The 18,681-nt window shown below is 42.8% G+C and overlaps 1 protein-coding gene across 8 annotated transcripts in view; it reads right to left on the bottom strand.

Moving 5' to 3' along the window:
- LPP (LIM domain containing preferred translocation partner in lipoma) overlaps positions 1 to 18,681 on the bottom strand; it is a 319,465-nt gene that overhangs the window by 713 nt on the left and 300,071 nt on the right. For all 8 annotated transcript variants that reach the window (XM_017810600.1, XM_017810598.1, XM_017810605.1 and 5 more), the window contains 2 exons: positions 4,485 to 4,663; positions 1,330 to 1,450 (listed from right to left, as the gene is read on the bottom strand). In XM_017810600.1, coding sequence (XP_017666089.1) covers positions 1,330 to 1,450; positions 4,485 to 4,663 — 300 coding nt within the window. The remainder of the gene's footprint in view (positions 1 to 1,329; positions 1,451 to 4,484; positions 4,664 to 18,681) is intronic.

The raw sequence follows: 18,681 nt of genomic DNA, 5'->3' as shown, positions 1-18,681 counted from the left end.
GACAGTTAAGCAAACTCCCTGCCTGTCTCCCCTTACCAGAACAGTCACCTATGTTTGCACAATTGGCCAAAAAGGTTGTGCCTTAAAGGAGGATGTCAGACAGGCACATGGAAACCCCATTTAAATGCCCCAAAACTTGCTCCAGAGACCTCAGCCTCTAAGTTTATAAGGCTGCTAGGAAAGTTGGGAGTTATCCCTCACCATGTGATCAAACAAGTGCTTGGCCCAAGACTGCTGATGAGGCTGCAGTGAGGGATTAGAGCTCACTTAGGGGCCCTTGCCTCTTCATCATAAATCAGTGTTTGTAAACATACCTGGCAGCAAGTGGTGGAAAGAGGAATATTATTGTTGTTCCTTTTGAGATAGCTGAGGTACATGGAGATCAAGGCCAAGTGAGTGTCTGTGTTCTGTTCTACTGCATCTACTTGTGACATCTGTGTGTGTGAAAGCCTAGGTATCACAGCAGCCAGCATGGAGACATGCTGTATGATGAATTAGGCTGTACAAAATTTAGTGTAGGAATGTCCCAGCATCTTAAAATATATGTACCCTGAAAGCCAGTGCCAGATTGAGAAGTGAACCAGATGCCTCAAGTTTCAGCCTAGACCTTTAAACCTTAGTCTATCCTTCTTTCTTGTTGAAGTTATTAAAACCTGCAACAGTGATAAGAAATATATTTGGTCTCATTTTCTTACCCTGCCATCTGGATGATGTATTATCGAACAAGCAACACTTCCACTGAAGAATTCTTGAAGGTTCCCTAACACAGCTGTTCCCACATGTTAATTGCTTTAAGGTGATTTTTATTCTCTGTCTTCAGATTCTTACCATCAAAATTACATGAAGTGCATAATGAAAGGGAACAGGGAAAGTAGCACAAAAAGCATTGCACAAAACAAGAATGATCATGTTTATGTGTCCATTAAAATTCTTCAACCCAGAGCCATATGCTGAGTTTCCTGTACAATCTTGCTCGAATTCTAACATGCATTAGCTTTCATTTTAAGAACATAAACATGAGCTACGTTTGTATCCAAGCTATAATTTATGAAGTTCTCAAATATTAAGCCCTAATTACCTGAGTCACATTCTCTTGCTCTCCTAATGAACCTGTTATAAACAAGGAACCTGATTTTCTTCTCATTTGCGCTGATATATATGAGGAAAAATTCCTTGCATGCTGAAGTCAATGAAGTAATTTGATTGTACAGCCAGTGTTACAATTGGTTATACCTGTCGTGTGCATACCATGAGGTGGTGATGAAGTTAAGCCAATCTTTACTTTCTGTCCTTCACAGATTTCCTTCACACAGTGATTGGAATACTAACCTCACACCGGTAGCACTGGACATGGAAGTCACGATCCAAGGCAACAATGCGTACAGTCTCCTCTTGTCCTGGGGCCGGCATGATGGGCTCCTTGCACACAGAACATCTCGGAGCAAATTTCCTGAAGAAGGAAGAGACAGTCTCAGTCATCCTCAAACTTGGAGTGAAAGTTTTTGTTAACTGGACCATCAAGCCAGAAACATGTGCATTTGTACAAACACACTTATGTATGTGCACATATGCCACAGCTGGAGCTTTGCACAGCTGCCTTTTTGGAAAGACAGGAAGGAGTACTTTAGTCTTAAAATGTATTTTCGGGCTTGTAGGATATTAAAGAACATTTTGCAGACTTTTAGGAGAGGACAAAGAACATCTGACAGGCAGCAAAGCATATTGTACCTGTCCTAACTAACAACTAAGGTGAATGTCCCATAACTGTGGCATCTGTGCATTGCCATAACCCTTAACCATCTCTCTAAGAAAGCCCATGCAAATCCCAAGGTTAGAAAGATGACCACAATTTGCTTCAGGAGGATCTCTTGAAAACAAACCCCAAAATATTAAAATTTCAAGATTGGAACAAATAGGTTAAAAGTCTTGATACAGATGGTAAAAAGAATGCACCACACTCATTTGTTGAGGTTTATCCCATCCACTTTAAAATTCGGAGCCATCTTACCCACTTATGCACACAGGAGCACATTCCTGACTCACTCTCAAATAAGAAGATCAGGGCAATTCTGACTTGCTGCATTTTCTAGCTAAAACCAACTCTCAGTTATCCAATAGCGGATTGCCCAGGCCTAAAAGGGAACAGGTCTGGTTGCAGAGACACCAATGCTCTCTCTTCCAGTCAGCCTTAGAATTGTATAGGGACAATAACTCACTGCGTGAAGGGACTCACTTGAATCAGGGTCAACTCAGGGATCAAGAGAAGCAGAGGCCTTTATTTTTCCCCTTATACTGCTCACCATATGCCCTTCTGGCTAATTCACCTGCGTTCTATATTAACTCTGGCTTTGCTCCCCTGAGTTCCCAAGAGAAGTGGCCATCTCTACTCCTAGGCAGGTGGGGATGCTTGGGAACATTTAGCCTGTGGTGAAACATTATGTGCTGTTTTGGTTCAAAACCTATTGGTACCAATTCCCTGGCTGCAAATTCTGGTTACATAAAAGGAAACTTAACACCTACAGAATCTGCTGCCGTATAATGAGAGCCGGGGTCAGGGGCTATGGGGGACAGAGGGCAAAGCTTATGGCAAACATCAGAACACGAGGAGATCAAAGGCCCTTCTCTTCTGAAATGCCTACTAAAGATTGACTCTGCCACCCAGCCTGTCACATAAACCATCTCAGAATTAACTAGCTTAGAAAAGAAAAAAAAAGAAATCTATCTGTACTAGGAATAAAGAAAAATATTAATTTCACTGGCAGCAGATGAAAGATGTCTGTGTAGCTGCGATCTAACGAAAAAATGAATTAAACAGTGGCTATAGCAAGCGCTCTGAAAAATAACTTAAATGGATCATGATATGACCAGAGCTGTAATCGCAATTAATTATATGCTGCTTCATGTAGGCACTTCCTTGTGCCATTTAGCTCAAATGTGGTATTTAAAAATACTTCAACATTTCTTTGTCCAAGCTACAGTCAATAATTCAATATGAGCCAAATATTATCTTCCAGTACCCTGAGATAACTCCTGCAGATTTTGGGGGTTGTGGATGTGCTACTCAGGGCCTGAGCTCAGGGAGAAGCTCGGTGACAGTGTGAGCATCAGCTACAGTTTTGTTATCAAGAGGATGTAGATGTAGAACACTCAACCTCCAGATAAGGAGCCCTAATCAATTAAAACTGGGCTGGGCAAAGTGCTGCAAAATGTGTGGCTGGCCAAAAACATCCTGAGTGTCACACTGGATCTCATGCTATTCCCATCATCTTCCCTTCAGTCTTTCACTCAGTGATTTTTATGTCCTTTCCTTGGATTGACAGCCTCCCACTTCCCACTCTCAGAGCCCCGAGGTCCATATGCAGTCACTGCCAAAAGACTTCAGAGTGGGACATCAAGCCTTTCTCCTGAAAGCATCTGAGCCCTTGGCCTGTGGGGCTTGTGGAAGGAGCAGCCTCCAAATTGCACCCTTCAGATGCCCAAGTGGTGCATAAACCTCCTGTTGGACCTCTGCTCAGGACCACATTTTACCTTAACATACAACTGGTGGCACAGAAAGGCAAGGTAATACAGCAGCTGCCAATTAACCCAGCCTAGCTGAGCTACAGGGAATATCCTTGTGTTGGATTCTAACATGCCAGTTGATTGTGGCTGCTTCCCTTTCTGTCAAGTCAGCCTACTTCTTTGAGCTTTCAGACCCACACACTGATGTCACGAGGCTCTAATTAAGTCTACCCCCCTAGAAATTAAGAGATAAATGGTTGAGATGTAAACTCACATTTGTCAGTATTGATTTCATCTTTTAATTGAGGGGTGTAGTGTATCTGTCTTTTCCATACAGGGCAAACATTTGTGCTCTGATTATATCTACCTGTCTTCCCTAGATTAGTTGTGATGATGGGGGTGGTAGCGTGGCAGTGACAGAAATTACTTGCAACTCTACCTTTCAACTTACTTTAAATAGCAGTTTCACTATAAATTATTACCAGGGCTGTATTTTCAGCAGCTTTAAAAAGCTAATTAGCAACTAGAAACAAAAGGAGCTCTGAGCAGCCTGTGGCCACAGAGATCCCTCTAGCTGGTAAGTAAACACCTGCAGAGTGCAGCAGGACAAGACCTCTCTTAATTGCTCAGTGGAAAAAGCAGGGAGATGCTGATGTGAAAGTGCAGGTACAGGCAGTGAGGAAAAACATGCACATACTGAGTGCAGGGGAAGGCAGAGCACTTAAAACAGAGGGAACACAGAGGTTATCCCTGAATTCAGCTCTAAGTGAAACAGGGATCAAGCAGCATCAGTCCCTAACCAATTAATCTTGTATGCCAAGGTGTGCCTGCTTAGAGCAAAGCTCTGCCTAGTATTTAAGAGCCTTGGGAGGAAATGGCAGAGGGTTCAGATCTTCTTGAATACTCAGGCTGAAAAAGGAGGACTTTTAGGGACAAACGAAAAAAGACAATAAGCAAAGCACTGACAGCAGCTTAGGCCATACTTATGGAAATCCTCGATGCAATGGATGTTCCCGCCAGCATCCACAGTGAAGGGGATCCCATCCAGGCTGCGATGGCACATCACACAGGTGAAACAGTGGGGATGATAGGCCTTCCCAGTGGCTCGGAGGATCCTTTCCATGATGGGCTTTGTGCAGACACTGCATTGCTCCAATGTATTCTGCAAAGAAAACACACAACAGATGTGAGCACCATCTCAGTGGGACATCTACAAAGGTCAGCTGGGTTGAAGGCTGCTGCTGGTCTACTTGGAAGCTTTAGCCATTTCTTCTAGATAAGTGCAGTACAGTCAACAGTTATCAAAGAGTATGGTAACAGCACAGGGCCTGGGTCAAGCCTTTATATAGTGTGACAACACAAACCAGAGCCTTCTCTCAGCAGCTCTGATAAACGATCAGAGATGGCCCATCAGATGGGTGTGTCAGACACTGCAGCTTCTGTAGCCAGGAGCACGTGAAGGAGTTCTGCAGCCTGCACTCCTGGGCTTTTGCCTGTGGACTGCCCAGTCTGAGCGACCTTTTGCAGCAGAGATGATTAGAGACAAGCTCCAACAGCGGTCAGTGCAAAGCTGAAGTGCAATTTCCTGGGGCCACACAGAGACCCCCTAACTGCTCTGCCAATACAGATCCCATAAAAATATCTTTATCTGCCTTGTATGAAAAATCTTGATCTTCTCTCTCACCACAGAGAATACTGTTGAGTCTGGGGAGAGCGCAAAGCAGAGGCTGCAATGAAAGCATCGCAAGGACAGGAGTTCAGGATGATTTAAATGGTTCATTTATCTCTGGCCCACAGTGTTTGAGATAATGACTGTGAAATGCCAGCTCTAAGGCCATGATCCTTGCTGCACAGGTTTTACATATTGGCCTGCTCCTGAAGTGTTGGAGCCAAAAAAATTCCCACCTTTCAAGTGGGGTCCGTTGAATGATTCAACTCATTTCAACCCTCACTCACCCCTGCAGTTAATTATAGAAACACCAAGATCATTTTGTTTCAGACGGCTGTGTGTGAGCCACACCAGCCCTTCTGACACCAGCTGGGTAACTTACCCTTTCAAACCAAGCACTTAAAGACACATGCCATAAATGGAGAGTGCAAACCACATAGATGCAAACAATATGATTTGGATCATTTCACTGGACTTTAGGAAAGCAAACTTTATCTACCCTTCTTGCTTCATGCACCTGAAGTTATCAAATAATGTCATCAATCAGCATTTGCATCTTGGGTGAGGGAGAAAAATCTATAAGTACACTACTGATTATCATTTAGATAGATAGAAATAAGGAGGGTGGAGAAAGGAAAAAATCTAACAGGATAGAAGCATAAAAAGCTGCTGAAAGGCAGATCACGTTGACAAACACAGGAGGGCTTAAGTTCTTCTGCTTCCTCATGCAACAAAATTCCCAGGGAAAGTAGTGCTTTGACTGACCGCATTGTTATTGTTTCTTTGAGCCAATATTCTCAGGGGCAAGATCCAGTCCTTACATGTGCAGCCAAAATGTATTGTCAGATGAATCACCCAGGAGCTCAGAAAGGTTACTTCTACATTCATACATTTCCTATCATACATATCTCTGGGCTGCACGTGACTGGTAATGTACAAACATACAAATACACAAGTTCATATCAGAAGATCAAAAGGATTGTTTTTGGAAAGGTCTATATGAAAAGTCCTGAATTTTAAACCATGAGTACTGCCTCACAGATTTGTAAAGAGAGTAGAGCCAGACTAGCATTGAATTCAGACTGGATTTTGCTTTATACCTTGTAATAATGGGCAGGAAAGAATGACTGCTGGCCCTTCTGTTGGGTTGCTGTCACCATCATCATCATTATAACAGTAGCTAGTATGCCAGAAAAAGCAAGGTCAATAATTTTCTCCTTGGAGAAATAAACTGGCAAATTTGCCATTTTGCTTTGCATAAGCAGATCACATCATCTCAGTCCACATCCACGCTGTTCTCTGTATTTTTTTGCCAAGGAAGGAACGCAGCATACCTGCGGATACTGATGGAAGATTGTGCCATTCATAAGGCGTTTGCTATGACACCTTCTGAATACACACAAGTACTTGGTTTGCCTCACCAAGTCACTGCTTGCTTCTTTTCCAACAGTTGCCAGCGAGAGAGGCCAAAATATGAGAACAGGGCTAGCAAAACACAGCAATTCCTTAGGATGCGCTTCCAGCCTCCACTGATTTCTGGTTTAGAGACTTCCTGAGACAGAGTTTGGCTTTCCATATTTTGCCTCAAGTGGCATGTTTCTCCCATGAACTTTCTTGACAATTTTTGAATTCTGATAAACATTGAGCACCCACAACATGACCAGGAGTTCCCTGGCATACAACCACACTGGGGGCCGATCAGCCCAGCAGTTCCCCTGGTCTGCTACCACCGCCTAGGGATGGGCCCTCCAGACAGCAGCACTGAGCATAGCCCATGCAGGACTGTGAACAGAGCAGAACCCTGCAGCACCAATCCACCCTGCAAAGGGATTTAGCACCAAACACCATGGCCTGGAACTTCTCTCACTCCTGCTCACACATTTCAGATACACTGAGTTTAAGACTGCAAGGGATCATTAGAACCATCTTGTTTGAATTTTCATGTTAACATTGACTTTGGTGGGAGTTTCCCAGTGACCAGGACAGCAGGCAATCACCCTTATGGGTTATGCCTTCTGAAAACACACATCTTCTGCTCCCAAATCTCAGCTCAGTCACACTGTTTGACATTCTCGCAGCTAAGTAAGACAAGCATTTTAAATTAACCAACTCCCGATTAAACCTTCTATACAACCTGAAAATGAGACCTGAGAAATTTATTCTTTTCATCCTTCAAAGTCTGTACCAGTGAGAAAAAACAAAGTAATTAGTTTCAGACTCCAGCTCACTCCCTGTCTGGGAGTGTATTTGCTTAAGTCACTCTCCTTGCTAGAACCCTGGCTCAGACCCTTCTCTTCAAGGTGTTACCAGATGATGCCAATGGGAAAGCTTCCTTGATTCACACCCATTTGACATCAGGTTGCTGTAAGGCAGGATTTGGCCTGTGGAGCTAACAGAGTTTTCTTTGACTCTCTAATCAGGTTATCCCACATGCCAAAGTGCTGCCCCAGCAGCTAACAACCTGCACAAAGGTATTTCTGCACATTATGAGAACAGCATCCCTGTTGGATTATAAATTTGGCTTCTTGATTTTGCTCTCTTTCACAGTTTAGCTAACTCTCCTAACACCTCCTGGAGCTTACAAATCTACAAAAAGCCAAACAAGATGAAGAAAAATGCCTAGCAGCCCTATTTTTCTTCTTCTCTCCCTCCCAAGCTGTTGTTACAAGCCCTCTCTGTAATCAACAGGTAGAGCTGAGTGCTTCTGATCAGCTACACCAAGGGCTAAGGCAAGGCGCAGAGAAGAAAGATGAGAAACAGTTAGGAAAAATCAGGCCTAGGGGCTGTGGTCAAATTCATAAGAATATGGACCACAAATCCAGTGTGGGCTGAGGGGTAGATTTATTATCCTTTTCCCATATTTTGTCTAAGAAGCAGGGAGTGCCCTTCTTTTTTAGAGAGACTTGTGTCTCCAAATCCAATCTAGACTTGAAAAGCGCAGGGAAGGAACCATCCATTTCTAAATGGAAGGTTGGCACAATGTTAAAAGCTGAGTCTGGGTTCATGTTTTTTGAAGGCAGAACTGCTTACCCACGGCAAAGAAAAAGAATTGCACATGGAGAGAATAATGCACCCTAAAACAGCAGCCAGAAAAATAACACCAAGCAAAGGTACAGTAAAACCCAAAGAAAGAACTGAAATGACCGGGGTATCAAGCATCAGCTTGCAAGTAAAAACTCAGACTTAAACATATACAACACAATCAGTGGCAAAGTGGGAACAAGCTGCTTGGGACCAAGCATCTAGAAGCAAGTGGTGGTGGGAGTTGTTTGATCTCCCTATAGCAATACTTGTTCCTTCAGAAACCACAGAAAGCCAAAGGGAATCACTCTGCAGATGTTAGGTTTAAACATGGGACATGAAGTGAAAACCCAGACTGCTGGGAAAGACTTCTGGGTTGCAAGGGCCACTGAAGACTGGAGCTGGGAAGTGTCTGAATCCCCTCCTGAAAATTTCACATCCCAGATGGCAAGGTGACAAACAGCTTTGGGGAGCAGAGGTGCAGTGACAGCCTATGGGCTGCAGCTCATCCTGCTTCCTTAATGCTGCAGATTATAACCCATCATAACCAAATTTTGGGTTACAGCAGTAACTCACAAGGTCGTGCAACACAAGGACACTCCCACAATGACCTAGCAATGAGTGCACAAGAAATGCCACACAGACACTTAGCCATTGCTTCTTCTGTATTGGCAATGCATCCCAAACTCTAATGAACATAAATAATCTCTCCTGCACTCTGAACAGCAGACAGAGGAGAGCTCATGCACAGGGACATGAGCATGATACTGCTTATTTTGCTCAGAGAGGGGAGGGAAGTTGCTGGAATAAATTACATTGGCAACTCATGCACAGGGACACAAACTCACTTTCTATGAGCACTGCAGGAGAAACACATTTTTCGAAGTGACTGAGCAGAGGAGATGGTATTAAGCTGCATGAATCAAAAGTGACTGTTGTGCTAAAAACAGGCACATGGTTAAATACTATAGTTGAACTGTAACTTAGGAAAGTGTGGTAAGTGACTTGCTTTAAATCTTGTGACTCCGTCCTTCATTTCCTCAGACAGCAAGGAGAGCAGAGCAGCAGATATTTTCCCCTTTGTGGGATAATTTTTGAGGCTTGAAAATGTTTCCATACTTAAGTGAAGACAGAACACTTTAATCTCAAGAAGTCTGGTGAATTTATAAACCCCAAATTAGATCAGGTCAATTGAAACAGTGCACTTCAAATAATTTCAAATGGTTTCATTTAGGTTTTGGGTCTGAAAATATATAGTTGGGTTACAAATTATATATAAAGCAGACATTGGTGGAGGGGTTAAGTGTCAAGATGTAATTTCAACAGTTTCAAACACTTTTTTGGCATTATTTCTAGAAAAGGAAAATCCAAGACCCGATTTCCACCTCAGGCTCCCCAACTGCTACCTCCACAGATGGGTAAATCTTGGCAAACTAACATTTAAGTCACTAAAAGCCATCACAAAATTCCTTCCTGCATATTTGAGGAGACAGTTTGGGCATGAGTTAATCCTTCTCACCTAGACTGATCAGCTGAACACATTATTAGCAGTGGGTGACATGCTCCTTCCCTTCCTGCTGCTCTCTGAGGGATAGTTTCAGCAACAGAAAGTGCTGCAGAAGCACCATAGCCGATGCTCTGACCTTCAGACCATGTTGCCATAGCTGTATCAGTGTGTTGGGGCAAGAGATGTGACCCCTGACAATCCAAAATACCCTGGAAAAACCCCCTAATTCACACACAATGGTAAGCAGTGAGGCTGTTATTTATATGGTATAGCTTGTTTAGCTGGGAGATGCAAAGGAAGATACTGGAATAAATGACATTGGCAACCCTTGCTGGTAACTGGTCTGAGCTGTGCATGCAGCTACCACTTGCACAGTGCAGACTCTGGCCCCGGAGGTTACTGTATTCAGTGGCTTTCAAATTGTTCTTCCATTCGGCTCAGTTTTTAGTGGCTTTCCCAGCACAGTAGCAATACCATGGCTGGCATGCTTCTCCTCTGCTGGAATTTGCTTTTCTTCAGGAAAACTGAATTCAGCTTTGTAGTTTTGGACTTGGAGCAGCTGGAGGAGAATCTGGCAGAAAGTCCTCTTAAGTACACAGGATAAAGGAGTCCCTTCCCCTTGCCCTGTAACTATTAAAGACGAGATATGTTTTATGGCTTATGTTAGTAGCAAAGATGACAATGATAGACAGTTGAATCCACAAATGTGCAATAACAGAAAGGCCACGATGAAAATGGAACAGCGCCTGAGAAATGCTTCTTAAATGATATGTAGATGTCAAAATATGCTCTACAGTGAGAGGAGGAAGGAGCTCCACTTGCTAAGATAGCTGTCTTACCAAGTGAAGGCTGAGGGATGGCTTTGCTTTTGTCTGAGCATACCAAAGGCTGGAGAGGAAACTTACAGAAGGCTGCTGGATGTGGAAGGCACACAGGCTGGCCATACTACCAGCAGAATGGTATATATTTTTAATGTTGAATTTAATTAATGTTTGGAATAGCACAGGCAGGGACTACGTGACTTCTCTGATGCTCACTGCTAGTTTGGATAAGACCCACGTCTGTTTCTAGTACTACCAAGTTGAGAGTGAGGAAGGAACATCAGGGTTAAATGATCTGCTCTGCATTATGCTGTGTCCAACCACAATCACATTGACTCCTTCCAGCTAAAAATCCACAAGAAGCCTCGCATTGGAAATTACTTAACTACTTTCTGGCACTCAAAGCTACTCATCTTTTGTAAATTCCTTGCTCTGACAACACAGAGATCTTTGTCCCTTTAAAACAGCTGTGCCTATGAATGTAAGAAATGCGTGAACTGTCCTCCAAACTGGTAGGCTGGAAGATAAAAAGCCTGGATTTTACTTCTGGCTTTTAAACCAAGTAACTGCTATAGGCAAAGCACTCCCATGCTCTGCGCCTCAGTTGGCCTGTAAATCAAATGGCTGCAGAAGTTACATATTCCAGTGAGAAACTGGATGCTGTTAGGTTTGATAAATACTTGTGAAGTAGTCTGTGTGCCTAAATTGTTACTTAATGGAAACAACGTATTTTTAGCAGCAAAAATTAATTTTTTTAATCTGTAATGATTGAAACACATCTCAAAAGTCAACCAGGTGTGACTTTGGGAGGTGCAGTACTGGGGAACAGCATTTGAGCTATTATTCAGAGTATTCCAAGATGGCTATAGCCATTTACAAGATTAAAATATTTAATACTGGGGAAATGTTTCTAATTTAGAGTTGACTTTAAAAAAGCATGGAGAATAAAAAGTCAATGCATATGAAATTTTTTCAACAACAATAATTACAGTTGCACTGAATACTACAGTAAGCCGAACAACTGAAAGCATCCTTAGCAATTGTAAAAGGACATTATTAAATGTCTTTGTAATGAGCCCCAGTTTCTTCAGTAATTTTCTTGTGAAGTTGCATTTCCAAACCTTCTCACATCTTGTCGACTGCCACCAGAAGAGGGGATCTGCACATTCCCCACAGAATTGAAGCAGTTCATTGTGCATGTTGCTGAGCACAGCTCACACTTGGTGTTAGCACTGCCAAGCACACCAAACAGCAGGTATGAACCTCAGCATAACCACGTGAAGTCAGTCACACTACACCAGGAATGCATGTGGTCCAGAAAACATCCAACCAGTAAGCTGGGGCAGGCTTTTAGAGTGCTGGGGAAAGGAGCATTCATAAAGCACAGCAGCACCAGCAGAGCACAGGAGACAAGCCTGCCTTGGCAGGGAGGGATGATCTGATAAGACAGTTTCCATCTCTGATTTCTTCAATCCAAGAAGATCCAAAGTGCACGACCAGACCTTCATTCCAAGCCGTTGCATAATACAACGCCTGGCGCAGGATGCTGATTTTCAAAGATTTCTAATTTGAAGGAAATCCCTCAAAATCCCTTCCAGAATGTCAGAGGTAAACAGTTTGTTCAAGGCTTCTGCAGCTCAGGCGAACTGGCACAGAGCTACCGCGGAAATCCCTGGCCCGCGTCGCACAAGGCAGCCATGCCTCAGCAGATTAGTGTTGCTTCACACCACTGCGGTCACTACCTAGAGATAAATCATCCCATGGCTTTGCCGAGTGCAGAAAGATGTGTTCGAGGATTTGTTAGGGCTCTTTTCCCATTGAAGTGAACCTTGGTAGCTTTAAAAACTATGATATTCTATTAGCTTTGCTCCTGAGGGACAGGGAGAATACACGGTAGGTTTTGATAGCCCTGTGTTTTTATCTATTATTAACACACGTCAGGTACGAGCACCTACAGATCATAACTCAGGGCTCTGCAGTACAAAGTGCTCTGGGGGATAAAGCAAAGCTGTTCTTTATGGCCAAGCACTTCCAGTCTTTGTGCTACAGATGTAGCGCTGCTTGCTGTACACATTCTCACCATCAAATCCATCTCTTCCCTCAAAACACGATGTGCCTGACCTTGCACGTCACCCTGGGAGTTCTGCCTAAATAAAGACTATAGGTTCTGTCCCCTTGCGATTACTTTCTGCGCAGGCAGCAGAATTACATGCAGCTGGGAGATGTGGCATACAGCGAGCACATACACTCTGCTCCTTGTTTAGACACAATTGTGGACAACACAAGAGATTTCAAGCCTAATTAGCAACACCAAGGAAGCTGTTAGAGAGGCATTTCCAACTGTTTGCAGTTTAAGCTGATTAGAACTTTGCAAAAACAAAACAAAATTGTATAGAAATTGTTAGGCTAAAATTCAAGTCAAACTGAGCCGCATCAAAGGAAATAAAGAAGTGACTATCGGCAAGAAGTGGGCTCTTTTTCTTTTCTTTTGGTGGTGAATTTAATTTCATAGCCTTTAATAAACCCAATGTTCCAATCCAAGCTTGCCACTCTGGCAAAGAGCTTAACCAAAATAACACTGGAACTCTGAGCTGGCAGACCAAAGAGACTATAAATTGGTCAAATCCGGGCACAATGCAAGAAAAAAAATCCAAAATTCCATTCAATATTCCTGTTTTAGAATTTTGATGTAACTGACCATTGACATGGAAATGTTATCTTGACCTTAACTGCTAAAGCGGACTTGCAGAGGAAAAAATGACTGACTCTGTGACATCTTGGTGGTTATTTATAGTTCCCCTCACTCTCCTCTTTCTTGGTATTTTTACATTAGAAATGAATTCTCGCCTGCCATGCGTTTCCTCAAGGATTCTCCGAGCAATGCAAGAATTTGTGACATAAAAACCATCAAGAAAATGGAACCTTGTTGATCAACATGGAAAACAAATTTTAATTGGAAACTCTGTCAGTAAACTAGCATCCAGCAAAGCTGAGCTTGCTTTGGTTACTGATTGAACACTATTATTCTTTTAAGTACAACCTGTTTAAAGTTGGCATTTTCTGCTTCCTGTGCTCTCCAAGAGATTTCCTGGAGAAACCAAGGGAAAAGACAGGGCTACTACTCAAGAGTCCAGGTGCTTCTGAAGTTTGTAAGGAAAAAAAAAAAAGGCAGAATCCTTCCCCTTCACTCCTTGAGAATAAAAATCCCTCATCTCTCTAAGCCACAAGGAAAGGAGACAACCTATTTTCATCTGCTTATTTCAAGTCACAGATAAGGGAATCTCTAATTTGCTTCTAATAGCTACTAAATAAATTAAATATTTCAGCTAGATATCAGTTTAACAGCTACCCTTACCATCCTAATTGCTCAAACAGTGCAAAACTTCTCCTGAACATCTCATATAAGTTACAAGAGAAAGTCATGTTTTCTGGTGTCAGGGACAGAGCACTGGAAACTAAGGGTGCTTGGTTTCTGTCCTTCGGTTCCCCAGTGACTCAGGGAATAAATTCAATATTTCATTATTTTCTACCTCTGTCCTTCACACTATCTATGGAGTGGGTTTAGTAAACTATTAGGAGGCCGGTGGTGCTCTGACAGAAGTCACATCTCCATCATGAACACCAAAGTTGGCACCTGGAACTACCGAGAAATAAACACATCCCCAAAATGAAACAAACTGAAAACCCAAGCAAGAAGGTAATGAGATTTTGCACAGAATTTCATGGAGCTTTCACTGAAACACCTTTTGAATGCAAGGTAATATTTTTTTCATTGTATATGTGCAAGTTGTGAAATACAGGTCATGGCAACGGTTCAGCATAAAAATAGCTGCATTTAATAGATAACGTAATCCAGTATAAAGCTTGGAAAAAACCCCACCAAAACTCTCACAACACTTGGATGCTGCTGCTACCCAAAGAGACAGTGAGAATATGATTTTTCCAAATCCCTGATATGTTTCTTAAAGAGTTGCCAAATGCATTTATGTCCCTGATGTGAGGAGAACATCTTGGAGCCTTTAGGACAATGGGAGACTTATCTGTGCCTGGAATACAAGGGCTGAAAAACTTTGTGGGTACTCTGAGGTCCTTCCTAAGGGAGGGGGAAAGCGGGCTTCTTATTTCCTGAAGAAAGCTTCCTGAATGAAATGTGTATTTTTAAAGACTTAAAAAAGAACACTGGGTACAGCCCACAGACAACCAGCACAGGTCACTGTCAAGAATAACAGAAAACAGAATTTAGTGAGTCAATGTAAGGCAAGAACTGTATTTCTATACTCTTTTCCCTCTACACCAAGACTAGAAATGTTATATTTTTGGGGGCCAGGATTTCTTCAGTGGCTGGAACTGAGTTATCCCCTGGAGTGACACCCATTCTTCTGTCTAGAGTCAGACTTTAATTGGAAATAAATCCAGGCTGCTGAGTAAGTCCAGGGTCAAGTATATCACCTAGCAGGTACTGGCATTATTTTTAGATGCATTGACATCCCTATTCTTTTCATTCAGGTGACCTGGATGTTTCCTTCAGTTCCTGGTCTGGAGAAGCAAGTATGAGCCACCTGCTGAGATAAGAGTGACAAAGAAGGAAGGGATACAAGAAAGGAAAATTGAGACAGCCATATAAGAAAAATCCAGACAAGGCACAGCACAGATAAGAGAACTTCCCAAAGAGGTCAAGCGAGATCTAAGAAAAGTGAAAGCTGGAGACTGATGTTCCATGCTGGGAATCCATCCATCACCTTCCTTCCTTCATATGAGATGATCTCATCCACAAAAAGACAGAGATGATTTACATCAGTTGCTCTGCACCTCTAGCCCATCTCTGAGGGTGCTTCTGCTAGAACTCAGCTTGCTGTACAGCTGGGAGAGAAAAGATGGCACAGTATTCCTTCTAACCTTACAAACAGATATCTACACCATAGATCAGATCCCTCCTGGAACAGCATGTGAAAAGTAAATCAAAAGCTTTGGGCTACTCTACTGTTCAAGATACTGTTGTGAGACTGTTGGACAGAAGATTCCTTGCAACATAATTGTCTACCTAATTGATCTAACTTCTTAACACTGCTCCTTTGCTCTCAAGCTAGAAAAATTAAGACTCTCTGTAAAAACCCCAAAACCAGTTTTCTTATTTTGGACAGACAACATGGAGACTTGGATACTGAGATCTTGGATGGCAAAACTGTTGGAAAGCAAATAAAAATGTCTTAGGCTCAAAGTTGCATCAAGAACAGACGGGTACGTCTAAGTAGGTGGTAATTCTCTGGTGTCAGCAGGGTTAGTCAAGGATGTTCGGAGAAGGAAACCTGCACTCAAGTAATTTCTTTCCCTTTCATCACCACGAGAAATTTTGGATTAATTTGGAATATGAAGGACACTGGTTTGAGCTGTCAGAAAGGTTTATGTCAGAGCAGAGCAGACCAAAAATCAAGATGACAGTTGGCATTTCTTTACCAGGTCTTTTACATCACTTGAGGAGACTGCCCTGGATGTTATTTCAAGTTGAAAAGCACAGCAACTGAACACTGTGCTAGTCAACTGTCAGTCCCTAGTATACACTAACCAGATTACTCCCGAGTTTGTGAAAACAACACTGAAGGCTTTCAGCCAAATATTATGTTTAAAAAAAGAAACAGCAGTCGACAAAAACAGCAAAACCCAACGTGAATGGAGCTTTTGAAAAGAGATTCACTTGGGCACACACAGCAGTAGCACAAACTCCAGTGTCTTGTGACAGTGCTTAAGAATCAACAAGCAAAGCAGAACAGCAACAGCAGGAGAAACCAACTTGTCCAACCTCACTGTTTTCCTAGTGACACAGTTACATAAGAAATGTGGATTTATATAAACACACTGAATGTATAATAGATATTATATAACATGTCCATTCTCCAGTCAATAGCATCCTCTCAGTGTATGGACTCCCAGGCTGAAATCCCAGTGGTTATGGAATATAGAGGAAAACCCAACATTATTCCAGGATCATTCTGTTCTGTAACTGTTCCATTCTGTTATGGGGATTTTCTTTCCATAACAGTGGAAAAGACCATGCTCCAGTGCTTCTCACAGTATTTTAAAAGGTCTGAGATCACCTGCACCAATGGTTGTTTCCCAGCATAACTGCTGAATTGCTCATTTCCATCCTAATACAAGTTACTTCCAACTTTCCTTTCTGAGGACCAGAAATTTTTGCCATCTCCCCAGCAAAAACATCTGAACACCCAAAGTAATCTGACCCTCATGTTTTGCCAAGCAGTTCATGCAAAGTAAAACTGGTACAGGCCCACAGCTTTCCATACACAGCTTCCAATTTAATGGACCTATGAGGAACAAAAGAGGGAAGGGCTATTCTTCATCAGGCTCTAACTATGGACCAGACCCAGGTGAAAAGGGACAAGACAACCTAGTATTGGCTCTTGAACCTGAGTGATCCAGCTAATGCAAGCAATAAGGACGAGTGCTGGTGGCCTCCTAATGAAAGGAACACATTTTGTTGCTGGCACTGTACTACTCTGCTGTGCAAAGTGGTCCCTCCCTGCACACACTCCCACACCAGCTTCCAAAGAGATGAGGGAGAAGGACAGAGGGACAGGGAGTGGCAGGGAAGGGTGGAGAACAAGGAAGTGATCTAGGGCTTACTGAGTCATCCTCTTTTTCAAAGTTTGCTGCTAGGGCAGCACAGCACAGCTCTGCCCTACCTGCAAGTTTTCCTACGGAAAAATTAATGTTGGCTCCTTCACATGTAGCATGAGTCCTGCCAGTTCTGCAAGGGCAGCTAAGGAGTCTTGCTGGAAATCTGGCCCAAGAGAGAAGCAGCAGTGGAAAGCAGCCATTTCAGAAGCACATTATTAAGCCATCAGACCAGTAGCTACAGGATCCCCATGGAAAAGTTGATCCAGGCACTTTGTATAATTACTTGAGCCCTCCCAGAGTCATTTATTCCCCTTTGTGGTTGGCAGGGAAGTCAATATCTTCTGGAGCTGCAAAGTCATAGGGCTTTTTAAGAAGCCAGGTTTGTAGGTGAAAACATTTCCCTTTGCAAAACCTTTGCTGGAGCATACACTGCTCAGCAGCAATCCAGGCTAATGCAGCGAGTTCAAATGAGCATGGCATGCAGGCAAGTTTAAGCTTTCCATTTGCTTTACCTACATATGTTTTAACACTCACATTTTTAGATGAAGAGGCATAAAAATAGCTTAATTGTGCATACTGCCTACAGTACTGCTGGACTCCACCTGTGGGAAAGAACTGGAGTCGAAGTTTTATTAAAATTGCACATGTTTCCAGGAGGTTGCTAATTATCCTGCATGTTTTACACAGTATTTCTGGCTCTGGGGTCTTTCTGCACTTTTCTGAAAGAAGCCCAAAGCAAAAATATTTGAGCCAAGATGTGGAATGTGTGACTGAAAACGAGGCACTCACTCCAGGGTTCATCTGACCCCACATATCCTTGTTCTTACCAAGCTTTGGAAAACACTTTGAGGTCTGCTGGTGAGAAAATACTGCCTGGATACCAAAGACCTGTCTTTCCCATTTATTTCTCCATCTTCCATGCACTTTAAACTCCACTGTTTGCCTGGCATTCCTGGGACTACAGCTGGGTGTACAGCTGATCTTTTCAGGGCTTGATGTGTGAATTAATTCACTATGGGTACAACCCTCCTTTTAACTACCAAACACTCACAGTCACACACTGCAAAGTGTCCTCAGGGATAGGGTGTTCTATATTTTAGGGTGGTTAATTCAAACTACCTTTTCTTAAAGATGCTCCATTCCTGCAGCTTGAGTTGGGGTATGTTCAGCATCCTGGAATAAACAAAGCAGCCCATAGTCCCTCACAGAGAAGACAATCCACAAGATGGCTGGAAAGAAGGCCAATTTTTGAAAATAGCAGCTTTTACCTCTTCTGACCTAGATAGCTGACCACCCCAAGCACAACCTCTAAGTGCTTTTCTTGTGCTTCCTGAACAAAGGCAGACAAATCTCCAGTGGCCATAAATCATTATTCTTCATTGGTATCAGCTGGAGTTACTGACATCTGGACTTGCCATGGCAGTGGTCTAACAGGAGGAATGTGTTAGCTAGTGCCATGTATGGGACAGAAGGATCCTGTCAGCACACTATGTGCGTGCTTCCCAACTTCCCACCATGCCTGGGCTCTC

Source organism: Lepidothrix coronata, unplaced genomic scaffold, assembly GCF_001604755.1.
Source record: "Lepidothrix coronata isolate B3197 unplaced genomic scaffold, Lepidothrix_coronata-1.0 Scaffold29, whole genome shotgun sequence".
NCBI classification, from domain to species: Eukaryota; Metazoa; Chordata; class Aves; order Passeriformes; family Pipridae; genus Lepidothrix; species Lepidothrix coronata.
Note: the sequence above shows the minus strand (reverse complement) of the source record. Positions and strands in the feature narration are given on the sequence as shown.